Here is a 19,129-nt window from a genome sequence, read left to right on the forward strand (position 1 = left end):
AAATGTTACATGACTCTATTTTGAGCAGGGTTCATCGTGGTGAGTGAAAAGTGTGATTTAAGTATTTTACACCCACAGTAACAGTAATGAGCATTTTACAGGTGCGTTTGTAGGTAGTTTTGGAATCTGGCTCTCAGGAAGATGGCGGCGGTGGGGGGGGGGGATGTGTGGCTTAGTGGTGGAGCATCTCATTGGTCTGCAGAAGGTCCTGGGTTCACCCCCAGTTAAAAGGGCCCTGCAGTAGGTGATATGAAAGATCTCTGTCTAACCCCCTGCATAGCAGTTGCCAGCCTGAGTGGTTGATACTGACCTTGATGATCCAGCGATCCGGTTCAGTATGGCAGTTTCGTGTGTCTAAGTTCAAACGCAGAATAATTTCCAAATGCCTGCACCATTTGCATTTGCGAGACGCAAAAAATTCTGCTTACATACGAAGTTGCCTTATACTAAGTTAGGTCTGTCTGAGATAGTATTGCCTGCTCTGACTGGCAGCAGTTCAGCAGGGTCCCAGGTGGAGCTCTGTTACATCATCTACTGCTACATTATTTCAACTGGAAATGCTGGGGTTTGAACCGGGGTTCTTCTGCATTCAAAGCACATGCGTTCCCTCTCTGCCACAGTACCCCTCCCCACAATGATTGGGAGTTCTTCCAATAAAATATTCTTCCGTGTTGTTCTACCAAATTTCTTAATGGATATTAATCAGTATTTGCTTATCTTAGAACTGTTTAATGTAGATGTTTGCTATTGCTGTGAATACGAATTGTATGTTTTTAGCCCTGATTTGTATTAGTTCTGCTTCCTTAAAAAAAATCCTAGGAAGACTTGTAGAAATGCTTTATAGCATCTGATAAAGAGATACGTTTTAAAGTGCAAATGGGAAAAATATCTGCAGAAGTGTGACATAGGGCACAGTGAAAGTCACAGGTGTGACTAGAAATCAGACACTTTAATTTTGACCTCCAGCTTCAAGCTCCGGCAGTTAATATATGCCATGTGCCATTCCTTGAGGGCAGATCCCTTAATAGATGCTTGGAGGCTGCGTTAATTAAATGTTTGCGAGTCTGCAGAAAGGAATCAGGGAAGCTGTTTCAATGAATGAATTTGACTCCGGTTGGAGACTGATAAGGAGCTGCCCTCCAATCGTGTGCGTCTGGGGCAAATTATGCAGAGCGGAGCTCTCAGCAAGCAGCCAATTGGAACTTGGTAATGAATGGGGACTCCAGCTGCTTTGATTTCCTGCAAACGTGGTACTGCCTGGGAAAATAAAGAGGGGGGAAATAATATGATTTATTTTTGTGGGAGGGGATACATTCATCTAACAGCAGTTCTGGTAAAGTAGAGTATGTGTATAAGTGCTTCTTCTATTCTTTACTTTGGAAGGAGTGTTCTTGAAGGTTCTGAATAGTTGAGTGCGTGGCAAGAATTTCTGTGTTAGTGTTTCTCTATATGGAATTAGCTGTAGAAACGATGCAAGTTGGAAGCTTCAAAGTTGTATTCCAAGAAGGGGAAAAGGATTTTTTTTCCTAAAATGCTAGAACTGTATTTCTCTTGGGCCTGTAACAGTGCTCAGTTTTCAGTGTAATATTTTTTTAAAAATATGCTGTCTAAAACATTGCCCATAACGGAGTATATTTGGCTGATTTCTGAATAATTTTTGTTCCTGGTCTCACTTGTTTGAGTGGCTGTTGAGTTGTTGAAACAACTGTAGGTAGCCAGTCCGAGAACTGCCCTGAATTCTTACTGTTGTTGCTGAATGAGTACCCATAAATAAAGAAAATAGTGATCTATTTCTAAATCACTTTGTCTATGCCCTGGAGGAGATGCAAAGCCGCTTACATAATTCTCTCCTATAATTAATTCTCACAACAGCCCTGTGAGGTTGTTTAGGCTGAGAGTGTGTGACTGAGCTACGGTCACGCAGCAAGATTTCCTGGCAGAATGGGGATTCACACTTGCAGTCTCCCAGATCTTAGTTCACAATTTGTGTTATTTTCTTATTGCCAACTAGTCTATCCTTCAGGGTTGAAAGCTGCAGTGTACTTAGCAATCTGATCATCTTTGTTTTCACATGACATTGTAAACATGTAGCTGGATTTAACTAGATTGTCAGAAATGAGGACATCTAAATCCCATTGACAAATTTTGCAAAATACAGAGGCAAAACAGTGTATCAGAATATTTGAAACAATGTTATCTGGTGATAGCAGTGGCATTGAATACGGGGGATGTTTGTCAATGTGTCAGTTCTGTATAAGTTACAGTTCTTAATCTATTTATTTTTGCGGCTTTGTTCATTTGAAGGAAAGCGCAAAGTACTTTAAACATAGGGCACTGCGATTCTAACCTTGAAAAACTTCCACTGAAACAAGAGAGAGCTCAAGTAAATTTGTTGAGGATTAGAGTCGTAAATGTTATGAACTTTGTCGTCTAGAGTAAATTAAAGCAAGATACTGTGTGTTACCTAAAAACTGTCACCCTGCAAGAATTTTGAAAATGCTGAAAGTCTAAAAATATGGCTGAATATTTCTTATGTGGAGTTTGTCCAACTGTATTTTTAAAATCTGACCACAGTCTTCACCCAGTCACATAATGTGCCTTTTTGTAAATATTTATTCACAAATACCAAATAATTCATTGTTCAGGTTCCTGGAGGGTTTTTTCTCCATTATATTTTTCAATCCTTTTTTTCTTAAAACAGGCATAGAGAGAGTTGGTAGTGTATTTTAAGAAAAGTTCTCTGATCTGACTAATTATTAAAATGATCTGTGTTAAATTATGTTTATATTCCGCTTCGCTCCCCAATTGGGACCCAGCATAGAAGAAGAGTGAGTTTGTTTGTTTGTTTGTTTGTTTATTTTATTTTCTAGGCCGCCTCATCCCCGAAGGGCTCTAGTTTGGATTTATACCCTCCCTTTCTCTCCTGTAAGGAAATTCAAAGGGGTTTACAAACTCCTTTACCCTTTCTCTCCCCATAACAGACACCTTATGAGGCAGGTGAGGCTGAGAGAGTTCTGATAAAACTGTGACTAGTCCAAGGTCACACAACAGGCTTCATGTGTAGGAGTGGGGAATCAAACCCAGTTCTCCAGATTAGAGTTTATTTGTTCTTAACCACTTCACCATGCTATGATCTCTTCCGCCTCCATTTTCTCACAACAACCAACCTGCGAGAGGTCCGTATTGAGAGTATGTGACAGGTCCAAGGTTACTCAGTGACTTTTTGTGAAAGCTGTGCGGGATTTTGACCTGGGTCTCTTTTACTGGGTCTGTCCACTACACCACTCTGATGTAAACATTTGCTTTTCACTGTGGCACGGGGGTGGGGGAGCCACTTACAAATTACAGTTAGTATTCTAAAACTCCAGAGATATACATGAAACAAAGACCAAAAAAGATTTCAGACTAGGTATTGAAAAAAACAAAATCAGGTTTTAAAAAATAAAATGCTAGAAAAAAATTAAACAGTTTGTATTTAATATATTATGGTCCAAAGATTATTCATTGTGAAATAAGGGTAAGACTGTATATTCATGCAATGTTTAAATTTTTGGTAAATGAGTTCCATTAATCCATTCACAAAGTCATGCTCTTCTAGAGGTTCCTGAAAGATTGTTTTGGGCAATTTTTCCGCCTCGAATCTATTATCCCAGAAGCTTGGTTTTGCAGTTCTCAAAATTGTGAATGTGTGTCTGCAGAGATAACATGCCTCTTCTCCACAGTAACAATGTTATAAAATAAGCATGCAGAGTTGAGACAAAGATCTTAATGCCGTTGTTATTTTGCAAATGTATGTATACAGAATCAACCTCTTACCTCTTAAGTGCTAGGTTTCAAGAAGTTAAATTAATAGAAGATTGTTTGGCATGGAAAAGATCTGCACAAGGAGTTAAGTGTGAGGAGGGAGGGGCAAGAAGTAAAAATGAAATGGAAACCTTTTGACTGGACTACTCCACAAACCTTGAGATCTAGCATGAAGTGTATCGTATTATTTTCTCCCTGGAGGAAAAAGTCTATAATGGCAACAGGCTGTAAAAGAGACCCAGTTTGGAAATATTTTAGTGATGTTCCTCTACTTAGATGTAAGGCAGGCATGAGTGCAAAATTCAAATACTGCAACCAAAAATGCAAGGCCTGCTGGCCCACATGAAACTGGAGATAGTTTACCTCAGAACGATTTCATAATTATCCCTCTATGTATTTCAAATACTATAACCAAATCACTAATTTTTGATGTAACTGTAATATTAATCCAAAAAGTTGTTATTCTGGAAATAAAACCTTAATCTGGTTGCAGATATCAAGGTTATGTGAAGAATGAGTCTTTATAAAGAAAACCATGATTTAAATCAAGTCACATAGTGATTTAAATCAAACTTCCCCCCCCCCCCACCCCCCCCCCCCCCCACCCCCCCCCCCCCCCACCCCCCCCCCCCCCCACCCCCCCCCCCCCCCACCCCCCCCCCCCCCCACCCCCCCCCCCCCCCACCCCCCCCCCCCCCCACCCCCCCCCCCCCCCACCCCCCCCCCCCCCCACCCCCCCCCCCCCCCACCCCCCCCCCCCCCCACCCCCCCCCCCCCCCACCCCCCCCCCCCCCCACCCCCCCCCCCCCCCACCCCCCCCCCCCCCCACCCCCCCCCCCCCCCACCCCCCCCCCCCCCCACCCCCCCCCCCCCCCACCCCCCCCCCCCCCCACCCCCCCCCCCCCCCACCCCCCCCCCCCCCCACCCCCCCCCCCCCCCACCCCCCCCCCCCCCCACCCCCCCCCCCCCCCACCCCCCCCCCCCCCCACCCCCCCCCCCCCCCACCCCCCCCCCCCCCCACCCCCCCCCCCCCCCACCCCCCCCCCCCCCCACCCCCCCCCCCCCCCACCCCCCCCCCCCCCCACCCCCCCCCCCCCCCACCCCCCCCCCCCCCCACCCCCCCCCCCCCCCACCCCCCCCCCCCCCCACCCCCCCCCCCCCCCACCCCCCCCCCCCCCCACCCCCCCCCCCCCCCACCCCCCCCCCCCCCCACCCCCCCCCCCCCCCACCCCCCCCCCCCCCCACCCCCCCCCCCCCCCACCCCCCCCCCCCCCCACCCCCCCCCCCCCCCACCCCCCCCCCCCCCCACCCCCCCCCCCCCCCACCCCCCCCCCCCCCCACCCCCCCCCCCCCCCACCCCCCCCCCCCCCCACCCCCCCCCCCCCCCACCCCCCCCCCCCCCCACCCCCCCCCCCCCCCACCCCCCCCCCCCCCCACCCCCCCCCCCCCCCACCCCCCCCCCCCCCCACCCCCCCCCCCCCCCACCCCCCCCCCCCCCCACCCCCCCCCCCCCCCACCCCCCCCCCCCCCCACCCCCCCCCCCCCCCACCCCCCCCCCCCCCCACCCCCCCCCCCCCCCACCCCCCCCCCCCCCCACCCCCCCCCCCCCCCACCCCCCCCCCCCCCCACCCCCCCCCCCCCCCACCCCCCCCCCCCCCCACCCCCCCCCCCCCCCACCCCCCCCCCCCCCCACCCCCCCCCCCCCCCACCCCCCCCCCCCCCCACCCCCCCCCCCCCCCACCCCCCCCCCCCCCCACCCCCCCCCCCCCCCACCCCCCCCCCCCCCCACCCCCCCCCCCCCCCACCCCCCCCCCCCCCCACCCCCCCCCCCCCCCACCCCCCCCCCCCCCCACCCCCCCCCCCCCCCACCCCCCCCCCCCCCCACCCCCCCCCCCCCCCACCCCCCCCCCCCCCCACCCCCCCCCCCCCCCACCCCCCCCCCCCCCCACCCCCCCCCCCCCCCACCCCCCCCCCCCCCCACCCCCCCCCCCCCCCACCCCCCCCCCCCCCCACCCCCCCCCCCCCCCACCCCCCCCCCCCCCCACCCCCCCCCCCCCCCACCCCCCCCCCCCCCCACCCCCCCCCCCCCCCACCCCCCCCCCCCCCCACCCCCCCCCCCCCCCACCCCCCCCCCCCCCCACCCCCCCCCCCCCCCACCCCCCCCCCCCCCCACCCCCCCCCCCCCCCACCCCCCCCCCCCCCCACCCCCCCCCCCCCCCACCCCCCCCCCCCCCCACCCCCCCCCCCCCCCACCCCCCCCCCCCCCCACCCCCCCCCCCCCCCACCCCCCCCCCCCCCCACCCCCCCCCCCCCCCACCCCCCCCCCCCCCCACCCCCCCCCCCCCCCACCCCCCCCCCCCCCCACCCCCCCCCCCCCCCACCCCCCCCCCCCCCCACCCCCCCCCCCCCCCACCCCCCCCCCCCCCCACCCCCCCCCCCCCCCACCCCCCCCCCCCCCCACCCCCCCCCCCCCCCACCCCCCCCCCCCCCCACCCCCCCCCCCCCCCACCCCCCCCCCCCCCCACCCCCCCCCCCCCCCACCCCCCCCCCCCCCCACCCCCCCCCCCCCCCACCCCCCCCCCCCCCCACCCCCCCCCCCCCCCACCCCCCCCCCCCCCCACCCCCCCCCCCCCCCACCCCCCCCCCCCCCCACCCCCCCCCCCCCCCACCCCCCCCCCCCCCCACCCCCCCCCCCCCCCACCCCCCCCCCCCCCCACCCCCCCCCCCCCCCACCCCCCCCCCCCCCCACCCCCCCCCCCCCCCACCCCCCCCCCCCCCCACCCCCCCCCCCCCCCACCCCCCCCCCCCCCCACCCCCCCCCCCCCCCACCCCCCCCCCCCCCCACCCCCCCCCCCCCCCACCCCCCCCCCCCCCCACCCCCCCCCCCCCCCACCCCCCCCCCCCCCCACCCCCCCCCCCCCCCACCCCCCCCCCCCCCCACCCCCCCCCCCCCCCACCCCCCCCCCCCCCCACCCCCCCCCCCCCCCACCCCCCCCCCCCCCCACCCCCCCCCCCCCCCACCCCCCCCCCCCCCCACCCCCCCCCCCCCCCACCCCCCCCCCCCCCCACCCCCCCCCCCCCCCACCCCCCCCCCCCCCCACCCCCCCCCCCCCCCACCCCCCCCCCCCCCCACCCCCCCCCCCCCCCACCCCCCCCCCCCCCCACCCCCCCCCCCCCCCACCCCCCCCCCCCCCCACCCCCCCCCCCCCCCACCCCCCCCCCCCCCCACCCCCCCCCCCCCCCACCCCCCCCCCCCCCCACCCCCCCCCCCCCCCACCCCCCCCCCCCCCCACCCCCCCCCCCCCCCACCCCCCCCCCCCCCCACCCCCCCCCCCCCCCACCCCCCCCCCCCCCCACCCCCCCCCCCCCCCACCCCCCCCCCCCCCCACCCCCCCCCCCCCCCACCCCCCCCCCCCCCCACCCCCCCCCCCCCCCACCCCCCCCCCCCCCCACCCCCCCCCCCCCCCACCCCCCCCCCCCCCCACCCCCCCCCCCCCCCACCCCCCCCCCCCCCCACCCCCCCCCCCCCCCACCCCCCCCCCCCCCCACCCCCCCCCCCCCCCACCCCCCCCCCCCCCCACCCCCCCCCCCCCCCACCCCCCCCCCCCCCCACCCCCCCCCCCCCCCACCCCCCCCCCCCCCCACCCCCCCCCCCCCCCACCCCCCCCCCCCCCCACCCCCCCCCCCCCCCACCCCCCCCCCCCCCCACCCCCCCCCCCCCCCACCCCCCCCCCCCCCCACCCCCCCCCCCCCCCACCCCCCCCCCCCCCCACCCCCCCCCCCCCCCACCCCCCCCCCCCCCCACCCCCCCCCCCCCCCACCCCCCCCCCCCCCCACCCCCCCCCCCCCCCACCCCCCCCCCCCCCCACCCCCCCCCCCCCCCACCCCCCCCCCCCCCCACCCCCCCCCCCCCCCACCCCCCCCCCCCCCCACCCCCCCCCCCCCCCACCCCCCCCCCCCCCCACCCCCCCCCCCCCCCACCCCCCCCCCCCCCCACCCCCCCCCCCCCCCACCCCCCCCCCCCCCCACCCCCCCCCCCCCCCACCCCCCCCCCCCCCCACCCCCCCCCCCCCCCACCCCCCCCCCCCCCCACCCCCCCCCCCCCCCACCCCCCCCCCCCCCCACCCCCCCCCCCCCCCACCCCCCCCCCCCCCCACCCCCCCCCCCCCCCACCCCCCCCCCCCCCCACCCCCCCCCCCCCCCACCCCCCCCCCCCCCCACCCCCCCCCCCCCCCACCCCCCCCCCCCCCCACCCCCCCCCCCCCCCACCCCCCCCCCCCCCCACCCCCCCCCCCCCCCACCCCCCCCCCCCCCCACCCCCCCCCCCCCCCACCCCCCCCCCCCCCCACCCCCCCCCCCCCCCACCCCCCCCCCCCCCCACCCCCCCCCCCCCCCACCCCCCCCCCCCCCCACCCCCCCCCCCCCCCACCCCCCCCCCCCCCCACCCCCCCCCCCCCCCACCCCCCCCCCCCCCCACCCCCCCCCCCCCCCACCCCCCCCCCCCCCCACCCCCCCCCCCCCCCACCCCCCCCCCCCCCCACCCCCCCCCCCCCCCACCCCCCCCCCCCCCCACCCCCCCCCCCCCCCACCCCCCCCCCCCCCCACCCCCCCCCCCCCCCACCCCCCCCCCCCCCCACCCCCCCCCCCCCCCACCCCCCCCCCCCCCCACCCCCCCCCCCCCCCACCCCCCCCCCCCCCCACCCCCCCCCCCCCCCACCCCCCCCCCCCCCCACCCCCCCCCCCCCCCACCCCCCCCCCCCCCCACCCCCCCCCCCCCCCACCCCCCCCCCCCCCCACCCCCCCCCCCCCCCACCCCCCCCCCCCCCCACCCCCCCCCCCCCCCACCCCCCCCCCCCCCCACCCCCCCCCCCCCCCACCCCCCCCCCCCCCCACCCCCCCCCCCCCCCACCCCCCCCCCCCCCCACCCCCCCCCCCCCCCACCCCCCCCCCCCCCCACCCCCCCCCCCCCCCACCCCCCCCCCCCCCCACCCCCCCCCCCCCCCACCCCCCCCCCCCCCCACCCCCCCCCCCCCCCACCCCCCCCCCCCCCCACCCCCCCCCCCCCCCACCCCCCCCCCCCCCCACCCCCCCCCCCCCCCACCCCCCCCCCCCCCCACCCCCCCCCCCCCCCACCCCCCCCCCCCCCCACCCCCCCCCCCCCCCACCCCCCCCCCCCCCCACCCCCCCCCCCCCCCACCCCCCCCCCCCCCCACCCCCCCCCCCCCCCACCCCCCCCCCCCCCCACCCCCCCCCCCCCCCACCCCCCCCCCCCCCCACCCCCCCCCCCCCCCACCCCCCCCCCCCCCCACCCCCCCCCCCCCCCACCCCCCCCCCCCCCCACCCCCCCCCCCCCCCACCCCCCCCCCCCCCCACCCCCCCCCCCCCCCACCCCCCCCCCCCCCCACCCCCCCCCCCCCCCACCCCCCCCCCCCCCCACCCCCCCCCCCCCCCACCCCCCCCCCCCCCCACCCCCCCCCCCCCCCACCCCCCCCCCCCCCCACCCCCCCCCCCCCCCACCCCCCCCCCCCCCCACCCCCCCCCCCCCCCACCCCCCCCCCCCCCCACCCCCCCCCCCCCCCACCCCCCCCCCCCCCCACCCCCCCCCCCCCCCACCCCCCCCCCCCCCCACCCCCCCCCCCCCCCACCCCCCCCCCCCCCCACCCCCCCCCCCCCCCACCCCCCCCCCCCCCCACCCCCCCCCCCCCCCACCCCCCCCCCCCCCCACCCCCCCCCCCCCCCACCCCCCCCCCCCCCCACCCCCCCCCCCCCCCACCCCCCCCCCCCCCCACCCCCCCCCCCCCCCACCCCCCCCCCCCCCCACCCCCCCCCCCCCCCACCCCCCCCCCCCCCCACCCCCCCCCCCCCCCACCCCCCCCCCCCCCCACCCCCCCCCCCCCCCACCCCCCCCCCCCCCCACCCCCCCCCCCCCCCACCCCCCCCCCCCCCCACCCCCCCCCCCCCCCACCCCCCCCCCCCCCCACCCCCCCCCCCCCCCACCCCCCCCCCCCCCCACCCCCCCCCCCCCCCACCCCCCCCCCCCCCCACCCCCCCCCCCCCCCACCCCCCCCCCCCCCCACCCCCCCCCCCCCCCACCCCCCCCCCCCCCCACCCCCCCCCCCCCCCACCCCCCCCCCCCCCCACCCCCCCCCCCCCCCACCCCCCCCCCCCCCCACCCCCCCCCCCCCCCACCCCCCCCCCCCCCCACCCCCCCCCCCCCCCACCCCCCCCCCCCCCCACCCCCCCCCCCCCCCACCCCCCCCCCCCCCCACCCCCCCCCCCCCCCACCCCCCCCCCCCCCCACCCCCCCCCCCCCCCACCCCCCCCCCCCCCCACCCCCCCCCCCCCCCACCCCCCCCCCCCCCCACCCCCCCCCCCCCCCACCCCCCCCCCCCCCCACCCCCCCCCCCCCCCACCCCCCCCCCCCCCCACCCCCCCCCCCCCCCACCCCCCCCCCCCCCCACCCCCCCCCCCCCCCACCCCCCCCCCCCCCCACCCCCCCCCCCCCCCACCCCCCCCCCCCCCCACCCCCCCCCCCCCCCACCCCCCCCCCCCCCCACCCCCCCCCCCCCCCACCCCCCCCCCCCCCCACCCCCCCCCCCCCCCACCCCCCCCCCCCCCCACCCCCCCCCCCCCCCACCCCCCCCCCCCCCCACCCCCCCCCCCCCCCACCCCCCCCCCCCCCCACCCCCCCCCCCCCCCACCCCCCCCCCCCCCCACCCCCCCCCCCCCCCACCCCCCCCCCCCCCCACCCCCCCCCCCCCCCACCCCCCCCCCCCCCCACCCCCCCCCCCCCCCACCCCCCCCCCCCCCCACCCCCCCCCCCCCCCACCCCCCCCCCCCCCCACCCCCCCCCCCCCCCACCCCCCCCCCCCCCCACCCCCCCCCCCCCCCACCCCCCCCCCCCCCCACCCCCCCCCCCCCCCACCCCCCCCCCCCCCCACCCCCCCCCCCCCCCACCCCCCCCCCCCCCCACCCCCCCCCCCCCCCACCCCCCCCCCCCCCCACCCCCCCCCCCCCCCACCCCCCCCCCCCCCCACCCCCCCCCCCCCCCACCCCCCCCCCCCCCCACCCCCCCCCCCCCCCACCCCCCCCCCCCCCCACCCCCCCCCCCCCCCACCCCCCCCCCCCCCCACCCCCCCCCCCCCCCACCCCCCCCCCCCCCCACCCCCCCCCCCCCCCACCCCCCCCCCCCCCCACCCCCCCCCCCCCCCACCCCCCCCCCCCCCCACCCCCCCCCCCCCCCACCCCCCCCCCCCCCCACCCCCCCCCCCCCCCACCCCCCCCCCCCCCCACCCCCCCCCCCCCCCACCCCCCCCCCCCCCCACCCCCCCCCCCCCCCACCCCCCCCCCCCCCCACCCCCCCCCCCCCCCACCCCCCCCCCCCCCCACCCCCCCCCCCCCCCACCCCCCCCCCCCCCCACCCCCCCCCCCCCCCACCCCCCCCCCCCCCCACCCCCCCCCCCCCCCACCCCCCCCCCCCCCCACCCCCCCCCCCCCCCACCCCCCCCCCCCCCCACCCCCCCCCCCCCCCACCCCCCCCCCCCCCCACCCCCCCCCCCCCCCACCCCCCCCCCCCCCCACCCCCCCCCCCCCCCACCCCCCCCCCCCCCCACCCCCCCCCCCCCCCACCCCCCCCCCCCCCCACCCCCCCCCCCCCCCACCCCCCCCCCCCCCCACCCCCCCCCCCCCCCACCCCCCCCCCCCCCCACCCCCCCCCCCCCCCACCCCCCCCCCCCCCCACCCCCCCCCCCCCCCACCCCCCCCCCCCCCCACCCCCCCCCCCCCCCACCCCCCCCCCCCCCCACCCCCCCCCCCCCCCACCCCCCCCCCCCCCCACCCCCCCCCCCCCCCACCCCCCCCCCCCCCCACCCCCCCCCCCCCCCACCCCCCCCCCCCCCCACCCCCCCCCCCCCCCACCCCCCCCCCCCCCCACCCCCCCCCCCCCCCACCCCCCCCCCCCCCCACCCCCCCCCCCCCCCACCCCCCCCCCCCCCCACCCCCCCCCCCCCCCACCCCCCCCCCCCCCCACCCCCCCCCCCCCCCACCCCCCCCCCCCCCCACCCCCCCCCCCCCCCACCCCCCCCCCCCCCCACCCCCCCCCCCCCCCACCCCCCCCCCCCCCCACCCCCCCCCCCCCCCACCCCCCCCCCCCCCCACCCCCCCCCCCCCCCACCCCCCCCCCCCCCCACCCCCCCCCCCCCCCACCCCCCCCCCCCCCCACCCCCCCCCCCCCCCACCCCCCCCCCCCCCCACCCCCCCCCCCCCCCACCCCCCCCCCCCCCCACCCCCCCCCCCCCCCACCCCCCCCCCCCCCCACCCCCCCCCCCCCCCACCCCCCCCCCCCCCCACCCCCCCCCCCCCCCACCCCCCCCCCCCCCCACCCCCCCCCCCCCCCACCCCCCCCCCCCCCCACCCCCCCCCCCCCCCACCCCCCCCCCCCCCCACCCCCCCCCCCCCCCACCCCCCCCCCCCCCCACCCCCCCCCCCCCCCACCCCCCCCCCCCCCCACCCCCCCCCCCCCCCACCCCCCCCCCCCCCCACCCCCCCCCCCCCCCACCCCCCCCCCCCCCCACCCCCCCCCCCCCCCACCCCCCCCCCCCCCCACCCCCCCCCCCCCCCACCCCCCCCCCCCCCCACCCCCCCCCCCCCCCACCCCCCCCCCCCCCCACCCCCCCCCCCCCCCACCCCCCCCCCCCCCCACCCCCCCCCCCCCCCACCCCCCCCCCCCCCCACCCCCCCCCCCCCCCACCCCCCCCCCCCCCCACCCCCCCCCCCCCCCACCCCCCCCCCCCCCCACCCCCCCCCCCCCCCACCCCCCCCCCCCCCCACCCCCCCCCCCCCCCACCCCCCCCCCCCCCCACCCCCCCCCCCCCCCACCCCCCCCCCCCCCCACCCCCCCCCCCCCCCACCCCCCCCCCCCCCCACCCCCCCCCCCCCCCACCCCCCCCCCCCCCCACCCCCCCCCCCCCCCACCCCCCCCCCCCCCCACCCCCCCCCCCCCCCACCCCCCCCCCCCCCCACCCCCCCCCCCCCCCACCCCCCCCCCCCCCCACCCCCCCCCCCCCCCACCCCCCCCCCCCCCCACCCCCCCCCCCCCCCACCCCCCCCCCCCCCCACCCCCCCCCCCCCCCACCCCCCCCCCCCCCCACCCCCCCCCCCCCCCACCCCCCCCCCCCCCCACCCCCCCCCCCCCCCACCCCCCCCCCCCCCCACCCCCCCCCCCCCCCACCCCCCCCCCCCCCCACCCCCCCCCCCCCCCACCCCCCCCCCCCCCCACCCCCCCCCCCCCCCACCCCCCCCCCCCCCCACCCCCCCCCCCCCCCACCCCCCCCCCCCCCCACCCCCCCCCCCCCCCACCCCCCCCCCCCCCCACCCCCCCCCCCCCCCACCCCCCCCCCCCCCCACCCCCCCCCCCCCCCACCCCCCCCCCCCCCCACCCCCCCCCCCCCCCACCCCCCCCCCCCCCCACCCCCCCCCCCCCCCACCCCCCCCCCCCCCCACCCCCCCCCCCCCCCACCCCCCCCCCCCCCCACCCCCCCCCCCCCCCACCCCCCCCCCCCCCCACCCCCCCCCCCCCCCACCCCCCCCCCCCCCCACCCCCCCCCCCCCCCACCCCCCCCCCCCCCCACCCCCCCCCCCCCCCACCCCCCCCCCCCCCCACCCCCCCCCCCCCCCACCCCCCCCCCCCCCCACCCCCCCCCCCCCCCACCCCCCCCCCCCCCCACCCCCCCCCCCCCCCACCCCCCCCCCCCCCCACCCCCCCCCCCCCCCACCCCCCCCCCCCCCCACCCCCCCCCCCCCCCACCCCCCCCCCCCCCCACCCCCCCCCCCCCCCACCCCCCCCCCCCCCCACCCCCCCCCCCCCCCACCCCCCCCCCCCCCCACCCCCCCCCCCCCCCACCCCCCCCCCCCCCCACCCCCCCCCCCCCCCACCCCCCCCCCCCCCCACCCCCCCCCCCCCCCACCCCCCCCCCCCCCCACCCCCCCCCCCCCCCACCCCCCCCCCCCCCCACCCCCCCCCCCCCCCACCCCCCCCCCCCCCCACCCCCCCCCCCCCCCACCCCCCCCCCCCCCCACCCCCCCCCCCCCCCACCCCCCCCCCCCCCCACCCCCCCCCCCCCCCACCCCCCCCCCCCCCCACCCCCCCCCCCCCCCACCCCCCCCCCCCCCCACCCCCCCCCCCCCCCACCCCCCCCCCCCCCCACCCCCCCCCCCCCCCACCCCCCCCCCCCCCCACCCCCCCCCCCCCCCACCCCCCCCCCCCCCCCCCCCCCCCCCCCCCCACCCCCCCCCCCCCCCACCCCCCCACCCCACCTCCCCCCACCCCCCCCCCACCCCCCAACCCCCCCACCCCCCCCCCCCCCCGCCCCCCCCCCCCCCCCCCCCTCCCACCCCCCACCCCCCCCCCCCCCCACCCCCCCCCCCCCCCACCCCCCCCCCCCCCACCCCCCCCCCCACCACCCCCACCACCCCACCCCCCCCCCCCCCCCACCCCCCCACCCCCACCCCCCCCCCATCCCCCCCCCCCCCCCCCCCCACCCTCCCAACCCCCCCCCCCCCCCAACACAACCCCCCCCCCACCAGGCACTCCAGATGTTATGGACTACAATTCCCATCAGCCCCTTCCAGCTTGGCCAATTGGCCATGCTGGCAGGGGCTGATGGGAATTGTAGTCCATAACATCTGGAGTGCCAAAGGTTCGCCACCATGGGCCTAGGGAGATGGTAAGCTTCCCCTCATTGGTAGTCTGCAAGCAGTGACTGAATGAACACTTGTCAGGGTGCTTTAAACTGTATTCTGCATTGAGCAGGGGGTTGGACTAGATGGCGTGTATGGCCCTTTCCAACTCTATAATTCTATGAGATTTCAAGTCACCACGTAGATACGAAGCAAGATCTAAGAAAACAAATTCATATAGAAAACATTAGTAGCACCAACCGAAAATGTACAACAATGTGCAAGCTTTTGAGTTCTCCAGAACTCTTTATCATGCTGGATGCATTTAAAACAAGTGGCGGTGGAGAAAAACAGATGTTTCAGGTTCTGGTCTTAAGGCCTCTTCTCTGCATCCTGTGTTGAATACCAGACAGATTCTTTTTAAGCCAATAGTGAGTCCTACTTACCATTGTGGCATGGGACTGCCAGGTTGGTGTAAGGTAAATCTCTTTAGTCTGCATTGTGGCTGCTTCATATTCCAGGAACGACAATGTACTGAGTAACTTGTCATGTTGCTACCCAGCATCCTATGGAGGGTTTCTATTCACCTGGCCCCTAATTATGAGCTATTCTGGTTTCTGTGGCCATTGCAACCCATTTAAACCTATCCTAAATCTCTGTATATTTTTCCTAAAAGGTGTGTTTCTGTCTCTCAAATATTATCCCTTCTATTTTGGTTTGTGATGTTCTTTTGACTCAGTTCACATGAATTGAATGTGAGCTACTGTGTCCCTCATGACAAAGCTTGAGTAAGTTTTGCTAATGATGTTTTATCAACTGGAGTAATAATCTTGGACGGAAAATAATATTGTTTAAGCATGTGTAATGCAATACATTCCACAGAGAAATCCAGGTTTCTTTGATGAGGTTATGGTAGACCTACTGAGGGGCAAATCCTCAGACAGCAAGCAAACTGCAGTTGCTGTAGCCCAGATGCAATTTTCTTTGGGTGTATTACCCATTGAGCAAAGTCCATTCATACATTGTCACTTGCATGAGAATTGGGCACTTGAGGCTTGGTGACCACTGGAACCTTATTTGAGATTGTGAGATGGCTGAGAGCTTGAGCAGTGAAGACCCAGTTAAAATATTCTTCATCCTGGAGTTAGCTAGCACTATCTGCCTATCCCTCCTAATTCATAATATTAGGATAATACCAGTTTACATGGTTATTGTAACAGACTGCAGAGAGGATATTTATCAAGAACTATAGCAGCTATTTGTCTGGTCTGTGACTTGGTTCATATCTTGCCTCTCTGTCTTAAACTCGTTTGGTCGTGGTCTATTATTTATTGGTGGATTTCTGTTCTGCCCATATCAAAGCAGTGTGCAGTTTGGACATATGAAATTGTTTGCCTGATCTAGCATATTTAACAAATGCATCCTTGAATGAAAACATCTTGAAAAGGCCTTTAGTGGCATAGTAGAGCTTATTCATTGCTTTGGATGTGAGTGTTTGTGCTTTGTTTTCAGGTGAGGGCTCCTATGTTTAATGCTGCACTTGGCATGCATGAAGCAGACCTCTTTAAGCCATCTGCTACCCTGATCAGTTTCATCTACCCGGCTCAAAATGCAGACCTTCTGAGCAAGCTGTCAGAGAGAAACCTGACTGTCTTGGCCATGGATCAGGTTCCGCGGGTGACCATCGCTCAGGGATACGATGCGCTCAGCTCCATGGCTAACATTGCTGGGTATGAAAGCACAAGGAATTTTTTTTAATTAAAACAAGGGTTGTATTGCTCTTTCTGAATGGCAAATGGTTGGTAATGAGCACAGTTTGTATCCTCCCAAAGTGTGCATTTGTGTCTGTTTCCTTGAGCTAGAAATGTTGTGATCTCGCTGTGCTCTGACTTGATTTGTATTTAGTGCCCTTTCACCCTGCTGTTCCTCTAAGCAGGTCATATATCAGTTTCCCCTTCCTCAAAACAACCCTGTGAGGTTGGTTAGGCTGAGCAGGGGTGAGTGATCCAAGATCAGCCAGCGAGCTGCATGGCAGATTGGGAATTTGAACATGAATCCCCCAGCTCCTAGTCTGACACTGTTAACTACTACATCAACCTGTGATCATGGCCAGCTGCAAATGCCAAGGATGATGATTGGGGAAATACATGAGAAGCCATGTCTGTTAGGGTTCAAATGATGGTCTTGGATGTCTAAAGTCCAGTTTGCCTTTTCTGGTAGGGCGAAGGGAACATGAGTGCTCAAAATAATCTGGTTGGCTTGTAGATACAGTGAAGCCAGGGAGGCAGTGGTGGGACTGAAATGGCATTTTGCATATCACAAGGAGCTTCTCCGCTTCTCCAAGTTTAACCCAAACTGGCAGTTGGGGGTTTTCCAGGCTGTGTGGCTGTGGTCTGGTGGTTTTTGCTTCCAAAGTTTTGCCCACATCTGTGACAGGCATCTTCAGAGGTATGTCACGGCAAGAGGTGTTTTTCTCTGTGGCACAATGTAGGGTGATTGTTTGGTGGGGCATATATTTTGTTCACCTCACAGGGGGGCGAGGCACATTTGCACGTGTCTGAGTGGAGTTCATTTACAGTTGCATTTATGGTCACCCTAGCATATCTCTGAAAATGCCAGTCACAGATCCGCGCAAAACGTTAGGAGCAAAAACTACCAGACAGCGGCCACACAGCCCAGAAAACCCACAACAGCCAGCTGATTCCAGATGTGAAAGTCTTGTATAATACATTAACCTCCACTTTTCATGCTTGAAGTTGAATATTCCACCATTTTTATGAGCTTCCACTCTGGAATTTTAATACTTGGAGACTGAAACCAGCCACACATTGGGAGCACATTACTTTATTAAAACATTTATACACTATTTTTCCTTTTGACTCATTTTTTAAGAAGAGTGAATAGGAGACATTTTTTTTTGGTGTCAGGGGGGTGGGGGTAGAAATGTTCAGAAATGGGAGTGTGAAGAACTTGTACTTACGTTTCTTCTCTCCACTCCAACCTGTATCATGGCCATAGGACCACCAACACCATAACAGCTCTCTACCACTATGTATCATGGCCATAGAGGCATGATACATAGTGGTAGAGAGCCGTTGTGGTGTTGGTGGTCCAGTGTATTGAGCCAGGACCTGAGAGAACCAAGTTCAGATCTCCACTGTGCCTTGGAAGCTCAGAGGCAATTCTGGGCCACTGATGTGCTGTCCCGTTGACCTATTTATAGTGTTTTTAAAGGATTAAATGGTGGAGAGAACCACATACCCCACCCTGAACTCCTTAGAGGAAGGATGACTTCAAAAATCTGCAGAGAGGTTACCTATGTTTATTGATCAGCCCACTATGCAGGCCTGTTTGAATTGTTGCCTAGTTTGGGATTCAGAGATAGCATCCCAGGCTAGAAAGAGTAGGATTGCAAGAACAGGTATTGTAGGTTTGTCAAGCAAGCATTCAGATTATCATCTCCCTTCTAGGAAAACCTCTGGTTGGGAAATGATCATGATTGTTATGTTCTCCTTTTCTTTCCCTCATAGCTACAAAGCGGTTGTGCTCGCAGCCAATAATTTCGGCCGTTTCTTCACGGGGCAGATCACAGCAGCTGGCAAAGTCCCTCCAGCTAAGGTAAGTGGGAAGGATGTGTGATGGTGCCAGTAAATTGGCAGCAGTTGTCGCCAGCTAGCACAAGTCTTGAGTGTTTTTGTAGCTTTGTATTTCTTAATTGCAAAGATTGTTTGGCTGGGTTTCTGGTCTACAAAGATAGGGGCTGTCAGCTAGCCAAATGTAGCTTCTTCTGTAGCTTCTTTTAAAGGTATCTTCAGGAGTGCAAGCTGTGCCAAATATCTTATTAACATCTTCCCAAATGAACCTTTAGGTTCTAAAATTTAAAACAAAATTTGGCTTGTTGTTCCAGGTCAAACTAGAAATACAACCTTTTGCATCCAACTATTTACACTCCCTGTTCTTTTTGCCTCCATATTACCTGCACTTATAGTTAGAGATGCTGTGATTGTGCTGGTATCAAATTTTTAGATCTGAGAAGTGGTGTGCTTCTTGGCACTCTTGTGTTTACACACACACCCTCCCCCGGATTTGTATTGTGACTGGTCCTGTTGAACTTAGAGAGAATGAACAGTAATCTCTCTAAAACCTGTTATGTTAGTGAACTGTTTAGTGGTGAAATCCAAATTGGATTGTGAAGAACTCTGGAATGATTTCTCCAACATAGGTGGATGAGGAACTGAATGACAGTGGTGTACAATGGTGATAGCTGTTGGTGACAAAAAACCCGGTTACAGACCTTGGACTGGTAGAATCTGAACTGGCTGTGATTATCCAAAGGAAGATCTAGAGGCCTGGATGTATTGATTTATGGATGTATGTCAATTCAGTGCACAGCAGTAATAGGAAACAGAAAATTGACTGTCAGGAATGTCTAATTAGGAAAGGGATTGAAAATTAAATGGTTGCTATAGAAATCTAGAAGGTGGTTACACTTGGAATATACTTGGTGTCATTGTCCAGTCAGACACAGCTGAGCCCAAGGACTCGGAGGATTGGTCAGAAAAAGAACCAGATGGTGGCACGATGCTCCACTCCCAGCCAGGCCCTGTAGGGTCAGACCCAGGGCCACAATTGAAAACCAGCATTGGGG

At 68.6% G+C, this 19,129-nt stretch overlaps 1 protein-coding gene across 1 annotated transcript in view; it reads left to right on the forward strand.

Moving 5' to 3' along the window:
- Positions 1-15,982: 15,982 nt before the first annotated feature.
- NNT (nicotinamide nucleotide transhydrogenase) overlaps positions 15,983-19,129 on the forward strand; it is a 54,512-nt gene continuing 51,365 nt past the window's right edge. Inside the window, exons 1-2 of the mRNA XM_048503322.1 lie at positions 15,983-16,211; positions 18,012-18,099. Coding sequence (XP_048359279.1) covers positions 16,006-16,211; positions 18,012-18,099 — 294 coding nt within the window. The 5' untranslated portion in view covers positions 15,983-16,005. The remainder of the gene's footprint in view (positions 16,212-18,011; positions 18,100-19,129) is intronic.

Source organism: Sphaerodactylus townsendi, linkage group LG07, assembly GCF_021028975.2.
Source record: "Sphaerodactylus townsendi isolate TG3544 linkage group LG07, MPM_Stown_v2.3, whole genome shotgun sequence".
Taxonomy (NCBI): domain Eukaryota; kingdom Metazoa; phylum Chordata; class Lepidosauria; order Squamata; family Sphaerodactylidae; genus Sphaerodactylus; species Sphaerodactylus townsendi.